The 24,875-nt window shown below is 42.8% G+C and overlaps 3 protein-coding genes across 5 annotated transcripts; 2 read left to right on the top strand and 1 right to left on the bottom strand.

Annotated features, from left to right (window-relative positions):
• Positions 1 to 451: 451 nt before the first annotated feature.
• On the bottom strand, positions 452 to 7,394 carry LOC111974591 (tetratricopeptide repeat protein 16). 2 transcript variants are annotated; one of them, XM_024002432.2, is made up of 13 exons: positions 7,257 to 7,394; positions 5,919 to 6,109; positions 5,703 to 5,793; positions 5,392 to 5,535; positions 5,130 to 5,230; positions 4,459 to 4,588; positions 4,011 to 4,225; positions 3,526 to 3,809; positions 2,783 to 2,924; positions 2,523 to 2,688; positions 2,039 to 2,175; positions 1,493 to 1,652; positions 452 to 1,244 (listed from the first exon to the last, which is right to left on the bottom strand). In XM_024002432.2, exons 1-13 carry the CDS (start codon positions 7,326 to 7,328, stop codon positions 1,077 to 1,079), a joined length of 2,001 nt encoding a protein of 666 aa, XP_023858200.1. In that variant the 5' UTR covers positions 7,329 to 7,394; the 3' UTR covers positions 452 to 1,076. The 2 variants fall into 2 exon arrangements, with proteins under 2 accessions (XP_023858200.1, XP_023858201.1); XM_024002433.2 differs by having other exon boundaries at positions 5,919 to 7,344.
• Positions 7,395 to 7,428: 34 nt separating this feature from the next.
• LOC111974592 (solute carrier family 2, facilitated glucose transporter member 8-like) lies at positions 7,429 to 21,031 on the top strand. Of its 2 annotated transcripts, none has more exons than XM_070446948.1 (12): positions 7,429 to 7,857; positions 8,058 to 8,220; positions 8,568 to 8,639; positions 8,876 to 8,975; positions 9,735 to 9,946; positions 10,358 to 10,507; positions 13,178 to 13,259; positions 13,375 to 13,448; positions 14,017 to 14,125; positions 14,611 to 14,778; positions 19,579 to 19,724; positions 20,063 to 21,031. In XM_070446948.1, exons 1-12 carry the CDS (start codon positions 7,769 to 7,771, stop codon positions 20,204 to 20,206), a joined length of 1,509 nt encoding a protein of 502 aa, XP_070303049.1. In that variant the 5' UTR covers positions 7,429 to 7,768; the 3' UTR covers positions 20,207 to 21,031. The 2 variants fall into 2 exon arrangements, with proteins under 2 accessions (XP_070303049.1, XP_070303048.1); XM_070446947.1 differs by having other exon boundaries at positions 8,433 to 8,639.
• Positions 21,032 to 21,961: 930 nt separating this feature from the next.
• On the top strand, positions 21,962 to 24,661 carry lcn15 (lipocalin 15). Its single transcript, XM_024001265.2, has 7 exons — positions 21,962 to 22,116; positions 22,667 to 22,806; positions 23,110 to 23,186; positions 23,508 to 23,618; positions 23,736 to 23,837; positions 24,014 to 24,039; positions 24,147 to 24,661. Exons 1-6 carry the CDS (start codon positions 22,024 to 22,026, stop codon positions 24,037 to 24,039), a joined length of 549 nt encoding a protein of 182 aa, XP_023857033.1. The 5' UTR covers positions 21,962 to 22,023; the 3' UTR covers positions 24,147 to 24,661.
• Positions 24,662 to 24,875: the final 214 nt, after the last annotated feature.

The following is a 24,875-nucleotide window of genomic DNA, read 5'->3' as shown; positions in this document are numbered from 1 at the left end:
GGGCTCCGTGGTCATCTGCACCAACATTGGACAGACACCATTGAGAAGATTTGGGTGGTACCTGGCGTACGGTGTATGAACATGTACTTTTATACTACTTTCTCCACTGTTCCACGCCGCATGTGACTATGCCACTGCTCTCATTCTTATACCGGCAAGGGGAGCTTGAGGAGACTTTGTACTGTTCGTTCATTCTGGTCACAAATGAAGCCAAATGAAGTATTGTTTGTTCAGCAATTGAAATAGCTGGTATGGATGGATGGAGTGCATGTGATCAGCTACTGCTGGGGTGTTTTCTACAGGGTTGAGTGTCACAACTCCTTTCTCCTCAGATGTTACTACAGTGCAGGGAGGGGGCAGCTGCTTCGCTCTCAAAACGACAACTTCTCTCCAGTCTCCCATGTACAATATGCTACAATCCTTGCTACAATCCCCAAATATTACACACTGTAAAACACTTTATTGCCATGCATAAAATATTTTCAACTCTAGATCTATTTACAGGACCAGTATGATTTCAATCTATACAATTGTCTATATATCTTTTAATTTGGCAAAACATACTTTTCAGACAAATTTTCAATGCAAAACAAACTKTTAAAAATAAAGATTTACTGTATACTGTTAAAAACAATTGCTAAACAGACAATGGTATTACCATTCAACTAAATTCTCAAACTTATAGAACCGACACAATAGAGCTACAGTATCTCCATCCTTTATGTCTGTCATATCACTGAACTGCCCCACCTATTCCCTTTTGTCATACGCCCTTCACATGTCTCCATATGCCTGTTAATCTATGGACATAAACAATACAAAAACTTGAGGAAAATACCATAACAAAATCGTTGTGCCCTGACAATCTAGATTAATGGATCAATTAAATCCAAACAGGTGAGGTGGAACTATGGAAATGTGTGCCTCTACTGACACCTATTGGATTAAGAACAATGTGGTACCATCACAACCAACATTACTATGGCCACACTCAAGCTCAGAGGGCTGAAGAGCAACAGTGGACCAACAGTTCCACCATGTCAACTGAACAGTAGTAAATGCCATAKTGTTGCTGCTCATTTGGAATTCACTCCAAACCCCCCAAACTTCCTCCAGTGGTATGGCCTGTCCTTTGAGCCCAGTGCAGACTGCTCCTGTTCCACTGTGCAGGCGGGGGCCATACGGGGCCCGTCATACTGTAGAGGCTGCCGCCATTCGAGGGCCAATCGCACTGCTCGCTTCACCTGGCACAGCCAACACAGGAAGTGCACCTTTGGTCAGTATGAGAGATGCTCTCAACGGGTAGAAGATCCAACTAAAACAAATTCTGATCAATGGTGAATGGTAGTGGAAAGCATGAGCGTTTTATGTGATTTGGTGAATAAGAGGTATGGAAAAGAGAGTTTGAATTGAAGGGCTTTATTGAGTGACCTCAGATGAGGTTAGCTGAGTTTGTCTGTCCCAGTGTCTGGATGTCTTCCTGGTCTCGTACCTGCTGGTTGATCCTGACAATCTGCTGGTATACCTCCTGCGGGGCCACACAGACTTTAAGAGGCTCCGCCCCCTGATCGAACTGGTCCTCTGAGGATTGGCTGTCAGACTGGCTGTCTGCGTCATGCGACAGGGTTATCTTGTCAAGCCCACTGCACATTCTGGGGAAACAGGTTAAGGAAATCTGTAATTAGCATCCACCACAGTTAGTTTGTACACTTTGGGACTGGTGAACACACCCATATTTAGCCTACTTCCAATTGAGACTCTCTGTTGAAAAAGCTTATTTGTAGTCCAGGAGAAGGCTTCATCTGGACCTGTGCAACTGCCCTTTAAACAAAATATGTCAAAAAAATTAAAGTACTTGAGGTGTGCTTAATTTAGCTTGGATTCTGCACTTTGGGAACTATTCCACTGGTTCTATTGTACCTGGCAAACTAAACCAAGTGAAGATTAAGTATTGGACATACTGTATATCTTTCTGACTCAGGTCTGACCTGTTCAGCAGTAACAGGGAGGGGTTGCAGACAAACAGTGCTAGCCTAACCTTAGCACGGAGGATGCAGATTGTTTGCAGGCCTGGATGCTGTCCATCAGCTGGGCTTTGACCATCCTGGCCGTTTCACTGGACAGAACATCAGACACGGAGCAGCCTGGGAATAGACTCAGCAGCAGAGGGACCACCTACACACAAACAAACGGACAGATTTACTACAGCAGTCAGTTCTGCACCGTGGGAGTTCCGCACCACTTTATGAAACATGTATTACATAAAATGAAACGTTAGTTAAAAGAAAGAATCAACCATTCATGTATTTATAAAAAAACATGTTTGGTTTCCCCCCAATCTGCATAGGAAACAAGTAGTGAGAGCTTTGTACTTGCATAACTAGGGCCCTTCGTATTTCCTGACAAAGTCACGTTAAGCCCTTGCCATAAAAGCTCAGAATGTCTGGTCCATAGTTTTTGTACAGGCCAATGTTCGTTTTATGGATAGAGTGGATGAGACATATAGGCGTTGAGGCTCTTGCCTGATCATTAGTGGGGTCCAGGATGAGTGTACTGATGGCATCCTGCTTGGCCCCCTCAACGTTGGGCAGTTTACTGTGGGCTTTGGCTCGGTTCTCATAGTACCGGCTAACTCCAGGGTTATAATTGATGGCCTCAGAGAACTTGTCAGCTGCCTCCTGGTACTTCCTGCGGTGAAGACAAGAAACAGTGGCGTGGATGATAGACAGACTCACCGGTCCTGGTAGCAGTGCGTTCCCAGGGTGTTGTGGATGAGACTCACCGGTCCTGGTAGCAGTGTGTTCCCAGGGTGTTGTGGATGACAGCGAGGCGGATCCAGATGACCTGGTCATCAGGAGACATCTCCTTCGCCTGCTGGTAGTCAGCCAGGGCAAACTCCCACTCGTCCTGCTTGAAGAAACAGTCTGCACAAACCACAACCACCTTTATAAATATCAGAGGTGATGTGTGCGGTCTACCCAGATGCACTCATTCCTGAAATTGGATGTTATGGATGTAGGCATAGCCGCGGAAAGTAGGGGTGCTGAGGGTGCTGCAACGCCCCCTGATAATCCGAATTAAAAAATACACAAAAATAGTGCCCTGGGCCTTTATTACTTCGGTATGAGTGAACAAAAATAGCCTTCAGCAGCGCAGGGAGAAAATAATTCTCAGCACCCCGACCTCTAAACATCTCCCATGGCCATGGATATAGGTACTGACTTTATGCATTAACGTATTCAATTTGTATGAGGAGATATAAAATCCCATCACCAGTCACTTCAAACACATTCTCTTTTGATCTCAGAGACTCCTGCCCACCATCTATAGTCACACAATATTGTTATTTCACTGGGCCAGACTTCAATTGCACCTTTTTCAAGAGGGAGCCCACGGCTTTCCTCACCTAATTTCACCTCAGCCAAACTCACCTCCTTCGCCTCCACTTCCTCCCACCCCCTCAGACATACCTCACTTCCCTGATCCTCCCCTCCTCTATTATCCCCTCCCCTCATTTCTTCTCACCTCCTCTGTTGATGTAGAGGCCACTCTCCTCCTTCTGCTCCTGGATGGCCTTGTTGAGCAGCAGGACTGCCTCTGTGTAGAAGCTACGGGAGAAGCACTGCACAGCAAAGTCGTTGTAAGTGAGCACCAGCTGGACCTGGGCCTCCCCCTGCACGGCCCTCCAGTCTTCCTGGGTGTGTCCGCTCAGCTCCGACCCCTGGTCTCCAGCCTCACTCAGCTCCACAGCCAGGACCAAGTCCTCAATGGCAGCAGTAAACTCTTTCAGCCTGCGGTACAGAATACCCCTATGGTGCAAAATACTACACTTTAGTGGATAATAGACAGTATGTATCCTCATTTACTATAGATTGGTAGAGAAGCTTCTCCTAACAAGATGTATATCTCTTCAGTGGTAGCTGAGAACGGCATGTATCAGATAAGCCAAAGGCCTAATCAACCCCCTTGCTTGGTGAATCAGAACCTGATAAATACTCTGCCATCAACACCTGAAGAGGTAGTGCCGCCCAGTCTCAGGGCAATGCTCCAGGGCTGTGTTGATCTTGGACAGGGCCTCTGTGAGCTCCCCTGCCAGGGCCCTGCTGACGGCCTGCTGCCTGGCCCTTTCACTGGCCTCCTCTAGCTGCCCCAGCAGGGCACCTGCCTCTGGGCACGACGGACTGAGAGTCAAAGCGGACCTCAGATCATGGTAGCACATTTTTACCTGTATAGATAATTGTGCTGTCATTACATTAGAATGCATGTAAATGAGACTTTTGATCATTTATATAGATAAAAGTGGCAATGACGTCACATGTGTTGAGCTAGTACATAAGCTATTTATCCCTAGGGTTAAAACTAGAAATCGCCACACCTTTGTTCTTTCTAGCATGGTATTGTCAGATATTGCCCAGTGTTTAACACAGAGATAACGGAGTGTGAGAGTGTACTACTGACCTGGTTGAGCTGTTTGTGGAGCCGTGCTCTGAGGGTGAACAGATCTGCGGTCTGAGAGTCTGCCTCCAGCCAGTTACTGACCAGCCTCAGACAGTCAGTATAGCGGCCCAGGGCCGTCAGACATGCCAGGCTACAACAGCAACAAAGGGGGACACTTCAGTGGTTCACACTTTAAATATTAGGTGAATAGCACCATCACATGGCTGTACAAGGCGTCTGTCTATCTGTAGAGACGGCTGAGGTCAAAGGATCTCACATGACCTCCTTACGCCGTGTCCACACAGGTTATTGCCATACGGTACATTTGACGTATTCTTCACAATCCATGTGCCGCATCACAACAAAAGGATTCACACCACACATTAGCAACTTCTTCTGTGGTTTACTACTGACACCACGCGGCAAAGCAACACACAAGTTTAAAAAATCCAACGCATGCGACACAACCTAGTCCCGCAGATGAGTCGCAGCGGTGCAGATTGCCTCCCAATTAAATTAATGGACGTCTGCCGGAATGGTTACAGTTTGACGCAACCGATATGCACGAGGCGTTAGGCAGATAACATATGGATAAAGCCAAAGAAAGTGTTTGGAAATAGAGGAAACAGTAACACATCTATTATTTTTATGCACATAGCTCTCCATGTGAATAACTTGTATTTCACACTGACCTCCTCATGTGATATGACCTGCAGCTAGGCTTGAGCTCGGCAGCCTTGGCAAACGACTCCAGAGCATCCAGGAACATGCCCTTATCATACAAACATTGGCCCTGTGGAGTGGACAAGATTTTATATATTACTAACTGTTTTCAAGTGAAAGCAAGAGGTATTTCAATAGTGCTGGATGCTTGCTTGACTGTGTAGGAATGATCATCCTGTTTGCATCACACAGCAGGCCGCTTTGGGAGACAGCCTCCCTCCTCACTCTCACCTGTAGGTAATAGATGAAGGCCAGACGTGTGTGTAAGGTCTTAGCCTGAGGCTCCAGGAGGCAGGCATGCCTGTAGCTGACGACTGCAGACTGGAAGTCACATAACTGTAAATAGGCCTCCGCCTGGCTCACATAGAGCTGGGTCTGGAAGTCAGGACACGTATGACAACTTCAGACAATTATTTCAGACAAATCAGACTATATTTCAGTTAAACAATCAACCTCACTCCCATCTGTTCTCCTTCCAACAGCAGTTACTGTAGATATTCCGAATGATTTGGTACTTGATGTCAATTTATGTGGTTCTGTACCTGTTTCGGCTGAAGATTGATAGCTTTGGTGAAGAATGTCACAGCCTTTGAAAATTGGGACTCTGCCATTGCCTCTTCTCCATTCTCATAGCTGCAAATTGATAAATATAGGTGAGTGACCCTTGGCAAACTCATCTTCAGAGATCCTATTGGCATGTGATCAAAGTAATACATTGTCAAAGAAGCTGCATCAACCTGTTGCCATGTCAAACTCACTGTTCAATGGCTTTGTTTGTTAAAATGTTAATGAGATCAGGCCGATCCCCTCTCCGGCTTTCAGATGATAGGAAAATGCTGCTGGACCCAAAGAGCCGGCAGATGGCATGTTTACGCCGCGCCTCCACGAGCACTTCCTCCGACACAGCAGTCGGGAACAAAACCCTGTCGTCGTCGACCTGTTGGTCCATCTTCAGAGCAGGAACAGACATGCCTTATATTATGCAGCTAAGCTACGTTAGCTAGTAATTTATTKGCATTCAAAGCTAATGTAGGGGATCGCAAAATTGCCTACTTTATAATTCTAACGTACCAAAGTATTTGCATATAACAGGCTAGCTAGTTACTTAGCTATTAGTGCGAAAAGTTTCTGCACAGTTGTTTTTCTCTCTTTGCTTTCAGTCACTGTTGAGTGCGCCATGTAACCAAGGGAACGAACAACATGTGCATGAGCGGCTAGTGGATTTACCACTCCCATTCTGTCAGATTGATCACAAGCTTTTGTTGCATAAATAATGACAATTTTAATCTTTTGAGAAGTCTTTCGAACTTTAACCTGAAAGGCAAAGGAGAAGCGATTKTTTTTACTCGGCCCATGAAAATAGGCACACGAAGTGAGGAATTTTTGTATGGCAGGCAAGGAGAGAGTGGGATGATTCGATTATGCTGAGCCCCGGGACCCCTGTAATAATGCTCGTGGCGTGCAAAAGCGGGAGTCGCGCCCTTCTCAAATCGAACAGTAATCTGCTCCGCTCAGAAACACACAATATTTATTTTATATTAAATAAATGTTCGAATTTTCAAAATAGTTTTCATTGGGAAGGCAGATAAAGTGTTTTTTTCAAAGGCAATCATGTGAAAATAGCATCCTTATCATTACTCCTCGTGCTTAATTACGTACATTTTGTTTTGAGGCGATTTCGTCGTGGTCTGAACGGGGCTCCTGGCACACGCCCAGGAGGCAGCCCGGTTCGAAACGAATACAATCAACTTTCACCCGGGTCAGATTAATCGAATCCCCTCATAGTGAATTTGGTAAACAACTATTATTTGCTAATTTCCTACATGAGGCGTATTTGATCGAATTTACGTTTCGTAATAGTTAGGTTGTTACAAATACACTGATACAAGTGGACGCACGTGGCATTTCGGCAATAAAAAAACATTACTTTAAATGAGAAGTGTGCCTGTTGTCAGAGCTAGATAGAGGATTTTTAAGCAATAAGGCACGAGTGTGATATATTGGCCATATATCACAAACCCCTGAGGTTCCTTGTCRCTATTATAAACTGGTTACCAACGTAATTAGAGCAGTAAAAATACATGTTTTGCTCATACCCGTGGTATACGCCAAATAGTTAATCTGTGTCGTTTACAGTTGGAGCAAATTAAGCATGTGGGCAAAGCCATGTACGAGCTAGCGAGATCCTATTGGCGCGTTGTAGCAGGTATTTGCATATTTCCGTTAGGGAACGTCTTCCCTGTGAAACAAACTACGTCCTGGGAACAGCTGCACTTTTATTTTGAAAAACGAAACCGGAAATTGCAATTAATTGCTAGCATGCGCATCAGCTGATTATATGAAAACATAAAACCAGATTTGCCAATCCGCTGGTCGGTCGGTAAATTGACAACATTGAAACGGATATATTGCTTTAAAAATGGTAATATAGTTATGATTTTCGTTCTTTCCTGATCATTGTCGTTTTGAATTAAGGGGTTCTAGTCTCACGAGTGGTGGTAGTTTTCCCTTCGCGTATATTCTTTTGCACAGGTTTGCTAAATTATCTGTCGCTGGCTCTGCATGTCCAACATTCATTGTTGTCAAGTGACTGCGAACAGGACAAACCATGATTGAAATCCAAAATGAGTCCAGACGATTGCTTGATACAGAAGATGAAGACACAGGAGTGAGGTCGGAACAGGACGCATATCTTGAGTAAGTTTGTTATTGATTTTTTTGAAACATGTCTGCAAGAAAAGTTTGAACCCAATATCTTTGGTGGCCCTATACCACCTAACATGTTTTTCTTTACTAAAAACATGGTCTCGTTTTGTTGAGATGGTGAAGTCTTATATGTAATGTTATTGTTACAATAGATGCTGATTTGTAACCCCACCTGTTCTGTCTTTCAACAGCAAGGTGAAGAATGGAAAGCTGTTCCTGGCCTCTCTTGCAGCTGTCCTTGGTCCCTTGAGTTTTGGGTTTGTATTGGGGTACAGTTCCCCTGCCATCCCTGAACTAAGCACAATCGCAGACCCAAGATTACGACTAGACGATGACGAGGCTTCGTGGTTTGGGGTAAGATAAATTCTGGGACCCATGACAAGAATGTTTTTTCCCCCCTCTCATAATCCCACTAGGCTATGCTTTGAATCCTTGTCATGCTATAACAAGGACCCAGAGTTTTTCTAGGTCAAGCCACCCCACTCTTGGGGGGAAACTCAGGGCCCTAATCATTCCTGAATGGATGAAAGTGGACATTAGCCACTTATTTGACTTTTTTTTGGTAGTCTATCGTGACGGTAGGAGCTGCTATAGGAGGTCTACTCGGCGGTTGGATGGTGGACAAGATCGGGAGGAAGCTGAGTCTTATGTTCTGCTCCCTACCTTATATCTTTGGTTTTACTATCGTTATTGCTGCTCAGAATGTCTGGATGCTGTATCTTGGGAGGGTACTCACAGGACTGGCAAGTGGGGTTACGTCACTCGTGGTGCCAGTAAGTACTATGGAATCTCTACTCTTATGCTATCAGTTTAAGGTCAGAGGGAGTTACAATTGACCAAGATGCATGATAAGTGTACTATGTGAATGCCTACATTCTAATGATCTTATTTCATCATACATTCCTATTTTACATGGCACCTCAAATGTTGAATTATTTCTATTGATATGCCATGCTGCATACTCCTGTGTGAAAATAGTTTTTCACTTTTCTCTTCCTCTGTGCTCTAGCTGTACATCTCAGAGATTGCCCATGAGCGTGTCCGTGGGACAATGGGCTCCTGTGTTCAACTCATGGTGGTCACAGGAATCATGGGGGCATATATAGCAGGTATGCCACAGGTGTCTGTTTGTTAGCAGTATTTGGATGTTATGATATTCAAAACGATAAAGTCATAAGTCTTGAACATTTTTTTTATACTGTATCTGGTCAGCGGTGAGGATTTCTGACAATGTCACTAAGGATTTCTCATTATTGTACAACTTTGACAGAGGTTACAACAGTAGTCATACGGGTAGAGGTTCATGTTTTAATGATGTGGTGCAAGGTTTTATCAATCCCAATCAGTATTGGCAACCGAACCTTGATAATCATATCATGTGATCATCATCACCAGGAATGATCAAGATTCCACCCTGCTAACTGAGAGCTCTCATTTGTGCCAGCCTCCCAAGCCACCACTATGCCTAATCAAGTTACTGACATGACACGCTTGTTTCTCAAGATACTTTCCTCAATAGACAGTACTATTGCAGGCGTGGTAGGCTGTTTTGTCTCAGTAGTGTCTTATGTTTAGAAGGAATAGTCTTTGGCTGAGGAATGTTGTAAGGCAGAGGCTTTTCATTATCCCATTGTCTGTATATGCTCTTCTAATTATGCATTTATTTCCATTTAGTGAAGAGGGGTGATGGATACTAATAATCGACATTATAGATTATCATTGTTCATCTTCTGGAGTTACATAATATCAACAACACCACTGTATCTGGAATCCAGAATGTCAGTAGTGGTTAATTTTCACTGGGAAGGATCCAACTAGGGTCATCCCACTACTGTCCTCTCACATTCCCTACTCTACTAACATCCCAGGGATGTTTCTGGACTGGCGCTGGCTGGCAATCTGCTGCTCCATCCCACCCACCATGATGATGGTGTTCATGTGTTTCATGCCCGAGACCCCCAGGTTCCTGCTGTCTCAGGGTAAACGGAGGGAAGCCGAGGAGGCAGTGCGCTTTCTGAGGGGGCCAGATGCCCCTGCAGAGTGGGAGTGTGCCCGCATTGAGGATGCTTCTGACGACCAGGTGAGCTTTGTGTATTCCCTAATAATCATGAGCTATAAGACTTTCTTTGAGAAAGACATTGTGCAATGGCATAATACAAGGGACAAAGGTATGGATTGTGAAATATTGAGTCACCTCTCTGTGTTGCATTTAACCAAATCAATAAGAACATGAGGGAAAAATCCAAAACTTTTAGCTGAAGGAACTCTGTCTTTACTTGCATGGTTTTGTATCTGAGTGAGTATATTCTGGTCAGCCTCACTACTATAGGGAAGCAGAGCAGAGAAACTTGGCAGAGCTGAGAAACGGTTGTCATCCATTCAGTGGATATAGTCTGAGCAGAATCAGGAACAAAGAAGCATGCTTCCACATCTGACTCATGTTAATGGGAATAAGAGGGTGTGATGACTGTGTGCTTTGTGTTAACCCCAGGGAGGTAGTTTGGGAATGGCTGATCTTAAGAACCCTGGAGTATACAAGCCCCTTGGAGTGGGCATCATGTTGATGCTCTTCCAACAGCTCACCGGTATCAACGCCATCATGTTCTATGCTGAGACTATCTTCGAGGAAGCCCATTTTAAGGTAAGAATTGTTAAGTGTTATTTGAGGTATTTTGGCTGCTGGAATGAGCTATTTTATTTTTTATGATTACAGTTTTAATACACTGATCAAAAATATAAATGCAACAATGTCAAAGAATTTACTGAGTTACAGTTCATATAAGGAAATCAGTCAATTTAAATAAATTAAAATGGACATTTTCAGCCTCCAGGAATTGTGTACAGATTCTTGCGCTGTGGGGCTGTGCATCATGCTGATACATGAGGTGATGGTGGCGGATGAATGGTACAACAATGGTCCTCAGGATCTCGTAATGGTATATTTGTGCATTCAAATCTCCATTTGATAAAATGCAATTGTCTTCATTGTCCATAGCTTATGCCTGCCCATACCATAACCCCACCGCCATGGGGCATTCTGTTCACAACGTTGACTTCAGCAAACCCCTCGCCCACATGATGCCATCTGCCCAGTACAATTGGAACCGGGATTCATCTGTGAAGAGCACACTTCTCCAGCTTGCCAYACTTTCATTCATCTGATGACTTATTTATTTAATCCACTAACTATGTTTAATTGTTACCTGATTTGAAATGATCACGTAACAATTAACTCAGAAGGAATTTGGGTCACCACGGAAGAGGTTAAGAGATACCATAGACTTTAATTCGGGAGATGGTAAATCTATTACATTGATAAACAGTTATCTTATTAATTATTACCTCATATCATCATTCAGAACAGTTGTAATCTCATGCATCTGCAAAAAAAAAACAGCCTTACTCATGATTCAGTACTACACAAATTGGTTTATTTATTTACTAGCGAACTAAATAATAACAGGATAACATACACACTTAATACATGAAACAAAGGTCCCTAGCGGACTTTTACAATATGGTGGCTTTTTACACAACAACATGGAGGGGGAGAGAAAGAAAGACACTTATCGTCGATACATTTCAGAACTATTCTCCTTAATCATATAGTTTGCACACGAACCACCGCCCGTTTGGAATAAGAAATCATGAATGTTTTTGTCTGAGTGCCTTAGTTTGCCGTTTATCTGTCGGAACCAGCCCTCCTTAGGAAGGTTGTTGGCCTTTCAGTGGTAAGCTGTATGGCTCTGATTGTCCGAAAGGGGTCTCCCTGTCCCGTTTTCTACTGTTATTCACTCTGGAAGATAGCTAGCTAGCCAGCCGTGTCGATGGTTCCCACTGGGTRATGAGACTAGCGTACAGTGATTGTCTGGAAGGTGAGCTTCTCACCAACACCTCATGTTGATGTTCAGGATTCAGACCACTTTACACGAACAGCTGCAACCTGGCAATGTTCTGGTCTCGTCTGGGAGGTGAGGTATTTTCTTCAGCTCATGTTGAGGTTTAAAGTTCCAACCATTTCAAAMGTGTAACTCCCGCCTCACATTTCCTGGTCTAATTTTAATTTCTGTTGAAATCCTTTTATGTACTCTGGCCAAAGGGGAAGGTTCTGTTAGTCTGATATGCTCTCTGGCTACTTATGCAGTTTATAGGGGAGAGATTCTCTTATAAACTCAGCAAAAAAGGAAACACCCTTTCACTGTCAACCTCATTTATTTTCAGCAAACTTAACRTGTGTAAATAGTTGTATGAACATAACAAGATTCAACAACTGAGACATAAACTGAACAAGTTCCACAGACCTGTGACTAACAGAAATGGAATAATGTGTCCCGGAACAAAGGGGGGTCAAAATCAAAAGTAAGTCAGTATCTGGTATGGCCACAAGCGGCATTAAGCACTGCAGTGCATCTCCTCCTCATGGACTGCACCAGATTTGCCAGTTCTTGCTGTGAGATGTTACCCCACTCTTCCACAAAGGCACCTGCAAGTTCCCGGACATTTCTGGAGGGACTAGCCCTAGCCCTCACCCTCCGATCCAACAGGTCCTAGACGTGCTCAATGGGATTGAGATCCGGGCTCTTCGCTGGCCATGGCAGAACACTGACATTCCTGACTTGCAGGAAATCACACACAGAACGAGCAGACACGTGGTCTGCCACTGCGAGGACGATCAGCTGTCTGTCCTGTCTCCCTGTAGCGCCGTCTTAGGCGTCTCAGTACGGACATTGCAATTTATTGCCCTGGCCAAATCTGCAGTCCTCATGCCTCCTTGCAGCATGCCTAAAGCACGTTCACGCAGATGAGCAGGGACCCTGGGCATCTCATCTTTATTTGGATTTTTACGAATTATCGTTGAAATACAGGTGTTTTTATGAGTTTACCTCCTAAAATCACATTCCTATCTTAACAAAATTAAGTTCATAATTGCTACTATTATATGCACAACATATTGGATGGAAACTTGACAAAGGGGATATACTTATTGTATTTCGTCCATACAATTTTTAATGACGTCACAAAAACATGACATTAGTTTTCTATAGCTCCTGACAGACCATTCCCCACCCTATGTTAGAATTATTGTTCCAGTATTCACGTTTGACTGTGTTTAGAGTTTGTGGGAAAAGCCTGTTTACAAAGACATTCCTTTTGTTCATACTGGAGGGCAATAAAGAGTCCTTCTCCTGTAATGTACAACAGTGTGAACTGTCGACCATCCAGCAGCTCCACCCCACCCTCTGTGGGTGAGAGCGGGCCTGGTTACTGTCAGCAATTGCCAAGCTGATCTGACCCATTCTGATCCTCACAGGACAGTCATGACACCATCGAAGATGTGCACTTGCCATCTGAAGTCGGTAACGACGCCGAACTGCAGTCGGCTCAAGATGCTGGTGAGGACAACGAGTACGCAGATGAGCTTCCCTGAGACGGTTTCTGATAGTTTGTGCAGAAATTCTTTGGTTGTGCAAACCCACAATAATCCGCTGTCTGGGTGGCTGGTCTCAGATGATCCCGCAGATGAAATGGCCGGATCTGGAGGTCCTGTGCTGGCGTGGTTACACATGGTCTGCGGTTTTGAGGTCGGTTGGACGTACTGCCAAATTCTCTAAGACGATGTTGGAGTCAGTTTATGGTAGAGAAATTAACATTAAATTCTTTGGCAACAGCTTTGGTGGACATTCCTGCAGTCAGCATGCCAATTGCACGCTCCCTAAACTTGAGACATTTGTGGCATTGTGTTGTGACAACTGCTAATTTAAGTGGTGTTTTATTGTTCCCAGAAAGTGCACCTCTGTAATGGTCATGCAGTTTAATCAGCTTCTTGGTATACCACACCTGTCAGGTGGATGGATTATCTTGGCAAATGGAGAAACGCTCACTAACAGGAATGTAAACAAATTTGTGCACACAATTTGAGATCAGCTTTTTGGGCATCTTTTATTTCAGCTCATTAAACATGGGACCAGCACTTTACATGTTGCGTTTATATTTTTGTTCAGTGTTGATTTATTGGTTCAATTTGTTTGTCTTTTCACATTACTATTCATAAGCTGTAATATGATTATCTAAATAATATCGATACTATGGATATTGACATGCCAGTGGGGTTAAATGTATTAAATGGCAGATGGTGATTTTGTTTTTCAGAACAGCAATGTTGCTACGGTGGTAGTAGCAGCAATCCAGGTAGTGTTCACTGCAGTAGCAGCATTGGTCATGGACCGCGCTGGAAGAAAGCTTCTCCTCATCCTCTCAGGTGCATATGTCTCACAAGCGTGTCTGTGTAATATCGGATACTTAACTTTCCTCCACCACTGATTATAATGCATCAATTGAGTCCTTTGTGGCAATCCCGCTCAATGTAGGGGGTGGAAATAAGGCGCTGTCAAGCTTGACATCAGATTATCTCACCCAAACTGGGCCCCAACTCCCTAAAAATAATTGTTCAATGGCGGACGTGCATAAATATGGAGGCCTCCATGCACTTACCACAAATGCCTCGTTTGCTGTATTGTAGTTTGCTCTCCCTAATTTATTTTATATCGGCATTAGCACAGTACACGATCCAAATCTCCAAAGACGCCAGCAATTCAAAAAGAAGAAGAAAAAGTAGATTGAGCCGTGTCGCGTGCCAGTTTTAAAACTGTTTTAGAACTATGACATGTCTGTACTCTGCCATCTTTATGCACGTTCACCATTGTGAAAAGAAATGTCAATTTCTCCCTCCCTTTATATATCAAGGAGTTTCTATGTGCCTAAGCACTGCTGCCTTTGGTGTTTACTTCAAGTTGTCCAGTGAAACCCATGGTAACTCCTCAGGACTTTGCCTAGTAGAGAGTCCCCTAGCAGAGGACCCTGCGGCTGGGCTGTCCTGGCTCGCACTGGCCAGCATGGGCTTCTTCATCACAGGTGAGCTCCACACTTAGATTGGGCTCTGTCTAGTCTAGAAAACAGTGACTATTGTTGCCCAGCAAACTATCCTGACTGCCAACAATGTTTTAAATGTGTTTATCTAATGTACAGTGCATTTGGAAAGAATTCAGACCCCTTTATCCAAATACAGCCTTATTCTAAAATGTATTACTTTTTGTTTTATCCCTCATCAATGTACACACACTACCCCATAATGACAAAGCGAAAACAGGTTTAAATTTTTTGTACTTTTATGTAAAAAAATAAATAAACGTTATTTACATTAGTATTCAGAGCCTTTGCAATGAGACTCGAAATTGAGCTCAGGTACATCCTGTTTCATTGATTATCCTTCAGATGTTTCTACAACTTGATTTGGAGTCCACCTGTGGTGAATTCAATTGTTTGGATATGATTTGGAAAGGCACACACCTGTCTATGTAAGGTCCCACCGTTAACAGTGCATGTCAGAGCAAAATCCAAGCCATGAGGTTGAAGGAATTGCTGTTGGATTGTGTTGCGGCACAGATCTGGAGGAAGGGTTCCAAAACATTTCTACAGAATTGAAGGTACCCAAGAACAGTGGCCTCCATCATTCTTAAATGGAAGAAGTTTGGAACCACCAAGACTCTTCTAGAGCGGTCCACCCGTCAAAACTGAGCAATCGGGGGAGAATGGCCTTGGTCAGGGAGGTGACCAAGAACCCGATGGTCAGTCTGACAGAGCTTCCAGAGTTCCTCTGTGGAGATGGGAGAACCTTCCAGAAAGACAACCATCTCTGCAGCACCTCACCAATCAGGCTTTTATGGTAGTGGTTTCACAGAAGCCACTCCTCAGTAAAAGGCACATGACAGCCTGTTTGGAGTTTGCCAAAAGGCACCTAAAGAACCCTGACCATGAGAAACGAGCTTCTCTGGTCTGATGACACAAGCGAACACAGGAATGGCTTTGGGACAAGTCTCAATGTCCTTGAGTGGCCCGGACTTGAACACGATCAAACATCTCTGGAGAGACCTGAAAATAGCTATGCAGCTAATAAAAAATAGTTTTTGTAGATTCTCATTTATACATTATATAAATTAGGATCAAGCTCCTTGATTGGATAAAAATGATAACTTTAACACTTCCCTGTTATTTTATTTATCCCCATCCAACCTGACAGCGCTTGAGAGGATCTGCAGAGAAGAATGGGAGAAACTCACTAAATATAGGGGAGCCACGCTTGTAGCGTCATACCCAAGAAGACTCGTTGACACTGACGTCTTGCTTCCGGACAAGCTAAACACCTTCGGCCACTTTGAGGATAACACAGTGCCATCGACACGGCCTGCTACCAATGACTGTGGGCTCTCCTCCGTGGCCTACTGGATTAAGACATTTTAAGCGTGTTAACCCTCCAAAGGCTGCCGGCCCAGACGGCATCCCTAGCCGTGTCCTCAGCGCATGCGCCGACCAGCTGGCTGGTGTGTTTATGGACATATTCAATCTCTCCCTATCTGAACTAAATGACTATTGGCCCCCTTAGCACTCACTTTTGTCATCATGAAGTGCTTTGAGAGACTAGTCCAGGATCATATCACCTCTACCTTACCTTTCACCCTAGACCCACTTACATTTGCTTACCACCCCAATAGAGCCACAGATGATGCCATCACACTGCTCTATCCCATCTGGACAAGAGGAATACCTATGTAAGAATGCTGTTCATTGACTATAGCTCAGCATTCAACACCGTAGTACCCTCCATGCTCATTATTAAGCTTGAGGCCCTGGGTCTGCACCCCGCCTTGTGCAACTGGGTCCTGGACTACCTGACGGGCTGCCCCCATGTGGTGACGGTAGGGAACAACACTTCCACTTCGCTGATCCTTGACACTGGGGCCCCCACAAGGGTGTGTGCTCAGCCCATCCTCTACTTCCTGTTCACCCATGACTGTGTGGCCAAGCACACCACCAACTCAATCATCAAGTTTGCAGATGACTCAACAGTAGTAGGCTTGATTACCAACAATGAAGAAACAGCCTACAGGGAGGTGAGGGCTCTGGGAGTGTGGTGCCAGGAAAATAACCTCTCACTCAAAGTTAACAAAACAAAGATGATCGTGGACTTCAGGAAACAGCAGAGGGAGCACGCCCCTATCCACATCAACGAGACCGCAGTGGAGAAGGTGGAAAGCTTCAAGTTCCTCGGCGTACACATCACTGACAAACTGAAATGGTCCAACCACACAGTGTGAAGGCGCAACAGCGCCTCTTCAACCTCAGGCGGCTGAAGAAATTTGGCTTGGCACACTCAAACCTTTACAGATGCACAATTTGAGAGCATCCTGTCGGGCTGGATCGCCGCCTGGTACGGGAACTGCACCACCTGCAACCACAGGGCTCTCCAGAGGGTGTTGCGGTCTGCACAACGCATCACCRGGGGCAAACTACCTGCCCTCCAGGACATCTACAGCACCCGATGTCACAGGAGGGCCAAAAAGATAATCAAGGACAACAACCACCCGAGCCACTGCCCGTTCACCCCGCTATCATTCAGAAGGCGGTCAGTACAGGGGCATCAAAGCTGGGACCGACAGACTGAAAAACAACTTCTATCTCAAGGCCATCAGACTGTTTAAATAGCCATCACTAGCACATTAGAGGCTAATGCCTTAGACTTAATCACTGGCCACTTTAATAAACGGAACACCAGTCACTTTAATGTTTACATATTTTTGCATTCCTCATCTATGTATATACTGTTCAGTCGTGGCCAAAAGTTGAGTGACACAAATATTAATTTTCACAGTTTGCTGCTTCATTGTCTTTAGATATTTGTCAGATGTTACTATGGAATACTGAAGTATAATTAGAAGCATTTCATACGTGTCAAAGGCTTTTATTGACAATTACATGACGTTGATGCAAAGAGTCAATATTGGCAGTGTTGACCCTTCTTTTTCAAGGACTCTGCAATCCGCCCTGGCATGCTGTCAATTAACTTCTGGGCCACATCCTGACTGATGGCAGCCCATTCTTGCATAATCAATGCTTGGAGTTTGTCAGAATTTGTAGGTTTTTGTTTGTCCACCCGCCTCTTGAGGATTGACCACAAGATCTCAATGGGATTAAGGTCTGGGGAGTTTCCTGGCCATGGACCCAAAATATCGATGTTTTGTTCCCCGAGCCACTTAGTTATCACTTTTGCCTTATGGCAAGGTGCTCCATCATGCTGGAAAAGGCATTGTTCGTCACCAAACTGTTCCTGGATGGTTGGGAGAAGTTGCTCTCAGAGGATGTGTTTGTACCTTTTTCTTTATTCATGGCTGTGTTCTTAGGCAAAATTGTGAGTGAGCCTACTCCCTTGGCTGAGATGCAACCCCACACATGAATGGTCTCAGGATGCTTTACTGTTGGCATGACACAGGACTGATGGTAGCGCTCACCTTCTTCTCCGGACAAGCTTTTTTTCCGGATGCCCCAAACAATCGGAAAGGGGTTTTATCAGAGAATTACTTTACCCTAGTCCTTAGCAGTCCAATCCCTGTACCTTTTGCAGAATATCAGTCTGTCCCTGATGATTTTCCTGGAGAGAAGTGGCTTCTTTGCTGCCCTTTGACACCAGGCCATCCTACAAATCTTCACCTCACTGTGCGTGCAGATGCACTCACACCTGCCTGCTGCCATTCCTGAGCAAGCTCTGTACTGGTGGTGCCCTGATCCTGCAGCTGAATCAACTTTAGGAGACGGTCCTGGCGCTTGCTGGACTTTCTTGGGCGCCCTGAAGCCTTCACAACAATTGAACCGCTCTCTTTGAAGTTCTTGATGATCTGATAAATGGTTGTTTTAGGTGCAATCTTACTGGCAGCAATATCCTTGCCTGTGAAGCCCTTTTTGTGCAAAGCAATGATGACGGCGCATGTTTCCTTGCAGGTAACCATGATTGACAGAGGAAGAACAATGATTCCTTGCATCACCCTCCTTTTGGAGCTTCCAGTCTGTTATTCGGACTCAATCAGCATGACAGAGTGATCTCCAGCCTTATCCTCGTCAACACTCAGTCCTGTGTTAACGAGAGAATCAGACATGTCAGCTGGTCCTTTTGTGGCAGGGCTGAAATGCAGTGGAAATGTTTTTTGGGGATTCAGTTCATTTGCATGGCAAAGAGGGACTTTGCAATTAATTGCAATTAATCTGATCACTCTCCATAACATTCTGGAGTATGCAATTTGCCATCATACAAACTGAGGCAGCAGACTTTTAAAATCAATATTTATGTCATTCTCAACTTTTGGCCACAACTCTCTTCTATTCTACTGTATCTTAGTCTATGCCGCTCTGACATTGCTCGTCCATGTATTTATATATTCTTAATTCCATTCCTTTACTTAGATTTGTGTGTATTGGGTATATGTTGTGAAATTATTAGACATTACTGCACTGTCGGCACTAGAAACACAATCATTTCGCTCTGAATACTTATGTAAATGTGATGTTTCAGTTTTGCTAAAATGTATAACCTGTGTTTGCATTTATAATTGTTGTGGGGTAAAACAGTTTTATACATTTTAGAAAAAGGCTGTAGAGTAACAATCTGGAAAGTTGAGGGTTTTGAATACTTTTCAAATGCACTGTAGGAGTGTTTAGTAATGTTTTTAGAGTATAGTGGGTTTCGTCACTTAAGTTGTTCCATGTCTTTTGGCTATAATATTGAAATTACTATTAACCATATACTAATTTATATTTTAAGTTCAGATCTGACATTTTGCCTCGTGTGATATGTTTTCTCATCGGCATACCCTGTTGTCCATTCAGGTTTTTCTCTTGGCTGGGGTCCCATCCCCTGGCTGGTGATGTCTGAGATCTTTCCTTCGCGAGTAAAGGGGTTTGCCAGCTCTGTTTGTGTCCTCACCAACTGGGGCTCTGCCTTCATCATCACCAAGACCTTCCAGGACCTGATGGTGAGTGCTGATTTGGGGCATTGTGTGGGGGATAAAGGGATGTTGAGCAGGCAGAGGGCTTGGCAGGAAGCCATTTTGCAGTTATGGTTTGCATGTTCTTAGCATAGCAGAGACAAATGTCTATAAACTTCAACATGTTTTTATTACAGATACACAAACATGGCTATGTATACAGTTCGACACTAAATGTGTCGAACAAGGTAGTTTACGCTGCAGTTCAGGTGCAGTGTCCAAGACAAAACAGTTTAGAGGATCAGCTAAGATGTCTGAGGTAATACTGGTAACTGTAAGGATGAATTTGGGAATTGTAATAACAATCCATGATAAATGTATTTCAGGACCTTCTAACCAGTGCTGGGACCTTCTGGCTGTTTTCTGGGTGTTGTGCGCTCAACATAGTCTTCACCATCCTCTTTGTCCCGGAGACCAAAGGCAAAACTCTGGAGCAGATCCAGACACAATTCAAAGGGACTCCAGAATAATTAAGCTACAATAGACAAACTTAATGCCAACCCCAAATATAACATCAACAAGGACAGAACGAGAGTTTCAAGCGTCTCACGATACTTTGTGGTCAATAGTTTTCTGGGTAGTCCTATCTGGATGGTCCTTAGCGATAGATTATCATCTTATTCTGTAACTTGAAAAGGTAAAATGGTTGCAACTGACTTATGCCTATTTGATACTCTCAGACTTAATAGTGGGCCTTGCATTCTGAGCCATTGGCCTTTTGGGCATCCTGATTGAATGCTGGACCTCTTAAGCCCCCTTTAAGGGTACTTTTACCCCTCAAAAAAATTGCTGGATTAGTTCAGTTCATACATCACACTTGAAGATTCACAAAATGTGTGCTCCAGAAATATTTGTTAATTTTACTTACAATGCTTGCATTTCATTATGTTTATGTATTTTCTGTTTACAGTACAAGAACAGTTTACAACATTTTCAAATGTGAGAGAACAATTAAAGCTATGTGCATGTAAGTAAGAATTTGGCCCATATTGATAATTAGATAGTTTACTGATTTAATGTTCTCTTTGTACCATGGGGGTAAACATTTGTAAGTGTGCACAAAAGTCCTGTTGGAATTGTCATGTTTTTCTTCTGAAATAACAATGTTTTTACTGAAACATTTTTAGAAAGGTGGAGAAAAGTATGTAATTTGGTAAGAATGGCTGTGTGACTATACATGAAGTATCAATGCACACTGTAATATGTGGTATACTATTACCGGTGCCAAAACATGAAACTAAATGTGCTACAGTAGTGAATGGTCATATGTTAATAAAAGACTTGTCTATTTCATCCATACTAGCACTGTACATTATTTTTTTCTCCCATAGACATTCTATTTGTTTTAAATTCTGAATAGTTCTAGAGGTTATGGTCTGTTCAGTGTGCACTCAACTGTATGGAAGCGTAACGGTTAGAGGGTTTCCAGTTTGAAACCCAGGTCTGACGGGACAATTCTGGCGGGAAGTGAGCTGGCAACCGGAGATTTGCTGGTATCAAATCCTAGATGCCATTGCCTGATGTTGTGCCCTTGAGCACAACTGCTCCATGGGCGACCAGTGTGCATCCCCCTCCAACCTGTGTGTCTGTCGGCGGGGTTGGGATAAAAGSATAAGTCGACTTTGTGTATAATTGATGAATAAAGTGATTTTAACAAGACTACATGAAATTGCTATTGCAATGACATAAGTGTGTGTGACTAACCCTTGAGAGACATTTCTCAAACTTGGTGGGTCTTTTGATCGCCTACACCTGCAATTATCTGCCTTCACAACTTACATTTGTATAAACTTGTAAGACCATTTGTTGACTTATACACTTTTAATGTCATTAACAATTTCCGAGATTATACAGTATGTCGTCTATGTTTTAAATCCTTTCAACTTTGAATGGAAAAGTCAGCTTTGTTTCCTGGCCTCTCACGTTAGGAATGAGTCTCCATTATGTTAAGCATATTTTATCACCTCTGTTAAAAGACTGTAGATGCATCATTACAATGTGGAAGTTACATTCTGAAAAGGGTTATCTTTTTTGGTTGGACAATAAGGTATGTTTCAGTATTCCCAACACTACTTTATCCTTTGAAAAGTGATTATGCATTACCCACAGGGTACAGGAATGTGCAATTACCTAATTGGTGGCAGGTGAATGTGAAGGCGGCATTAGGAACATTTCCAAGTACTTAGAGGAAGATATAAAGGTCCACATCCAGGAGACCTCCCACTCTTATCTATTTGATTCTACCTGCTTGGTCTCACAACAGGGTCTGTTTCTCTATTTGTTCATCATGTTTTTAGTGGTGACCGTCTTCAGCGTGATGCTATGGACTCAGTGTATCAATGCTGATATTCATCCACAACAGGACTTTGATCTACAAAGGGTGAGAACAATGGTATATTTGTCAATGTGCTGTGGTAGGCTGTTTTTTCTGATAAAAGCACTGTGGTTCTTTGATCTTTATTACAGGTTTTACTCTTTGTTAAATGCCTGCTTTAGACCATTTTATTTATCCTCTGAAATCTGATTAACTACATGTATCTATGGTAAATGTCTGTCTAACCATAGTATATGGAAAACCTTGTTGGAAACAAAAGTTACTGAATTGAAAAACAAACAGTAGCGAGGTCAAAGAACAGCGGAATTTCAACTTTGTTGTTGTTTGTTTAGACCATTACATAAGATTGGTCTTTTTGTGTGTTTTGAATCCTGTTTTGTGAACATTTATTGTAACGTGTACCCTGAAATATTATTTTAAAGCAATTATTATTTGTTCTTCATTTTAAACAATGCTGTTCTCTCGTCAATATATGTTTAAAAACACAATTGTGTTATTACCATACTTGATAGATTTTGATGGAAGGATTTTATTTCCCTATTTAATGTCGCAAGTAATAATGTATTGTCTTTAACATTCTTAGTGATTTGCTCAGTTTTCAGGACAGTGGTATCGTGTTGGCCTGGCATATGACTCACCAGAATTTGTGCCATGGAGAAGTTATGTGCAGGTCTCCAATGGGAATGTAACCTATGATATGGATGGCAATGCCAACCTAACCGTATGGGGGACAGGGTATTTACCCTATTTTGCTTTTTAAATGAGATCTACACTCCAACAAATAAAAACATTGTAGTTAATAGGAACATTACACATCAGTCAATAAGTTAACACTGGGATAAACTTTATACTGACTATGACTTTCAGTAATAGGCCATTGTAAATGCTTATCAATGTTTATAAATGCTTATGTTTATAAATGCTTAAATACTCAAGTAGTAAAAGTACACACTATTTATAATATGTGTATTAATACATGTTATAAATACTTGCAGCACACACAAACCCATAACCCCTTTCTCAATGTCCTGTTGTCAGGTTAAAAGGTTGCATGTGCCGTGTGTACTACTACCAGAAGACTGACCTCCCAGGCCAGTTCAACTACTTTAGTGACCGTAAGTTATGCTTCCTTCCTCGAGCTGGTTAGAGGAGATGGTATGAGGGAGGAGACACAGTAAAGCATGGGGTAAATGTAGAAATAGACACGCCGATGTTGACACTGCAGTGGGAGGGGGAGTACAGACATCCGTTTCTTATGTATGTTAGATTCTAACCCTAACCCTTCCTATAATCCATTTGTGTTTCAATGTATGATGAAGGTTGCTGATCCACTATTATCTGTGCTATTTTTGTTGCTGGTATCATGTCCTGAGCCTATAAAGATAAACAATTTCAAACCATAAAGTACTCTAACTAACAAATTACCTAATTGACAGGCCATCAGATATTGAAGGACATCACCGTGGTGGAGAGCAATTACACTGAATATGGTCTGGTGGTGAAATACAAGAAGATTGTGAAAGAATTCTCCCAGGTGTCTCTTTATGGTAAAGATAATTTACATACAGAATTGTCTCATGTGGATCACCTTACTCCTACAGTTATTCTAGTCATTATCAAAAAAGTATGTTTTTCTCACTATTTCCCACTCTGTTTTTCTAAAGGTCGCTCACCAACGCTGAGAAAAGAATTGGTGGAGAGATTTAGAAACTATTCTCTGTCTCTGGGATTCTCTGCAGACTCCATTCTGACCCCATCGTTCGTAGGTAAATATGACTGATCAAACACAGTACAAACTGTCAGATGAAAGTAGCGTAGGACTTGGACTGGTGCCATTGAACTGTATATAATCTTTGTCTCAGTTTAAAAAATTACTAAATATGTTATGCTTTAAAATTTCACCTTTTGTTGTTTTCATGTTTTCATTCTACTACTTATACAGATCCCTGCTCTGATTGCGGACATTAAGTGAGTAGAAATTACATTCAATGAGAATAACATTTCTATAGCAACAGGGTTTTCTGAGCGTTTCTATGTTCTGCTTTTTATATAATACAATCTGCTCACTTTTTAAGGACCTAACAGCAAACATTGGTTAAAAAAACTCCACACCATCATACTGGACCAAGATAGGAGCGCATCACCCTTACATATCCTGGGTCTTCTGTTTCGCTCTCTACTTTACATACATGTATTGTACAATAACACTATTGAATACACAGAGAACTGTTGCCATACTCTATAACAGGTCTGAGTCATATTACTCATATACGTCACTGCCTAACGTGTTGTACATGAAGAATCTGTTTTAAAACCAGAGGTTATGATTGTTAATACAACAAACGTTGTATTTAATATGGGATAGTGGGTTGAAATGTCTTGAAGGTTGACATTGGAAGCTATCAATATAACCCTATTACCTGAGGGAAAACAGAGGCCTGCTTAACATTATTGCTGAACCACTCAACATCGCTTTACATCATTAAACCTTTCTATTTAAATCTCAGGTTTTCTGTAAGCAAATGTACACAATTTATACTGTATACACGGGTCCGGAAATCAACAATAAACAAGATTTTGAATAGAATAACTTTATTTTTCCCTTGAGGGAACTTCTTGCCTGGTGAAAAAAAAAAAGGAACTTGTGTATTTGTCTAATTGTACTTGAGCAGATCTGCCCCACATTTTACCAAACCATTTCAGCTCCCTCTAGTGGGTCTTAACAAAGCCATTTAAGAATTTTGTCAGTGTTCATTCAATGTCAGTATAGACCATGATTTTAGTTTTTTAAGAAATGTCCTCCC

The sequence above is a fragment of the Salvelinus sp. IW2-2015 genome, linkage group LG15 (genome assembly GCF_002910315.2).
Source record: "Salvelinus sp. IW2-2015 linkage group LG15, ASM291031v2, whole genome shotgun sequence".
In the NCBI taxonomy this organism is placed as follows: domain Eukaryota; kingdom Metazoa; phylum Chordata; class Actinopteri; order Salmoniformes; family Salmonidae; genus Salvelinus; species Salvelinus sp. IW2-2015.
Note: the sequence above shows the minus strand (reverse complement) of the source record. Positions and strands in the feature narration are given on the sequence as shown.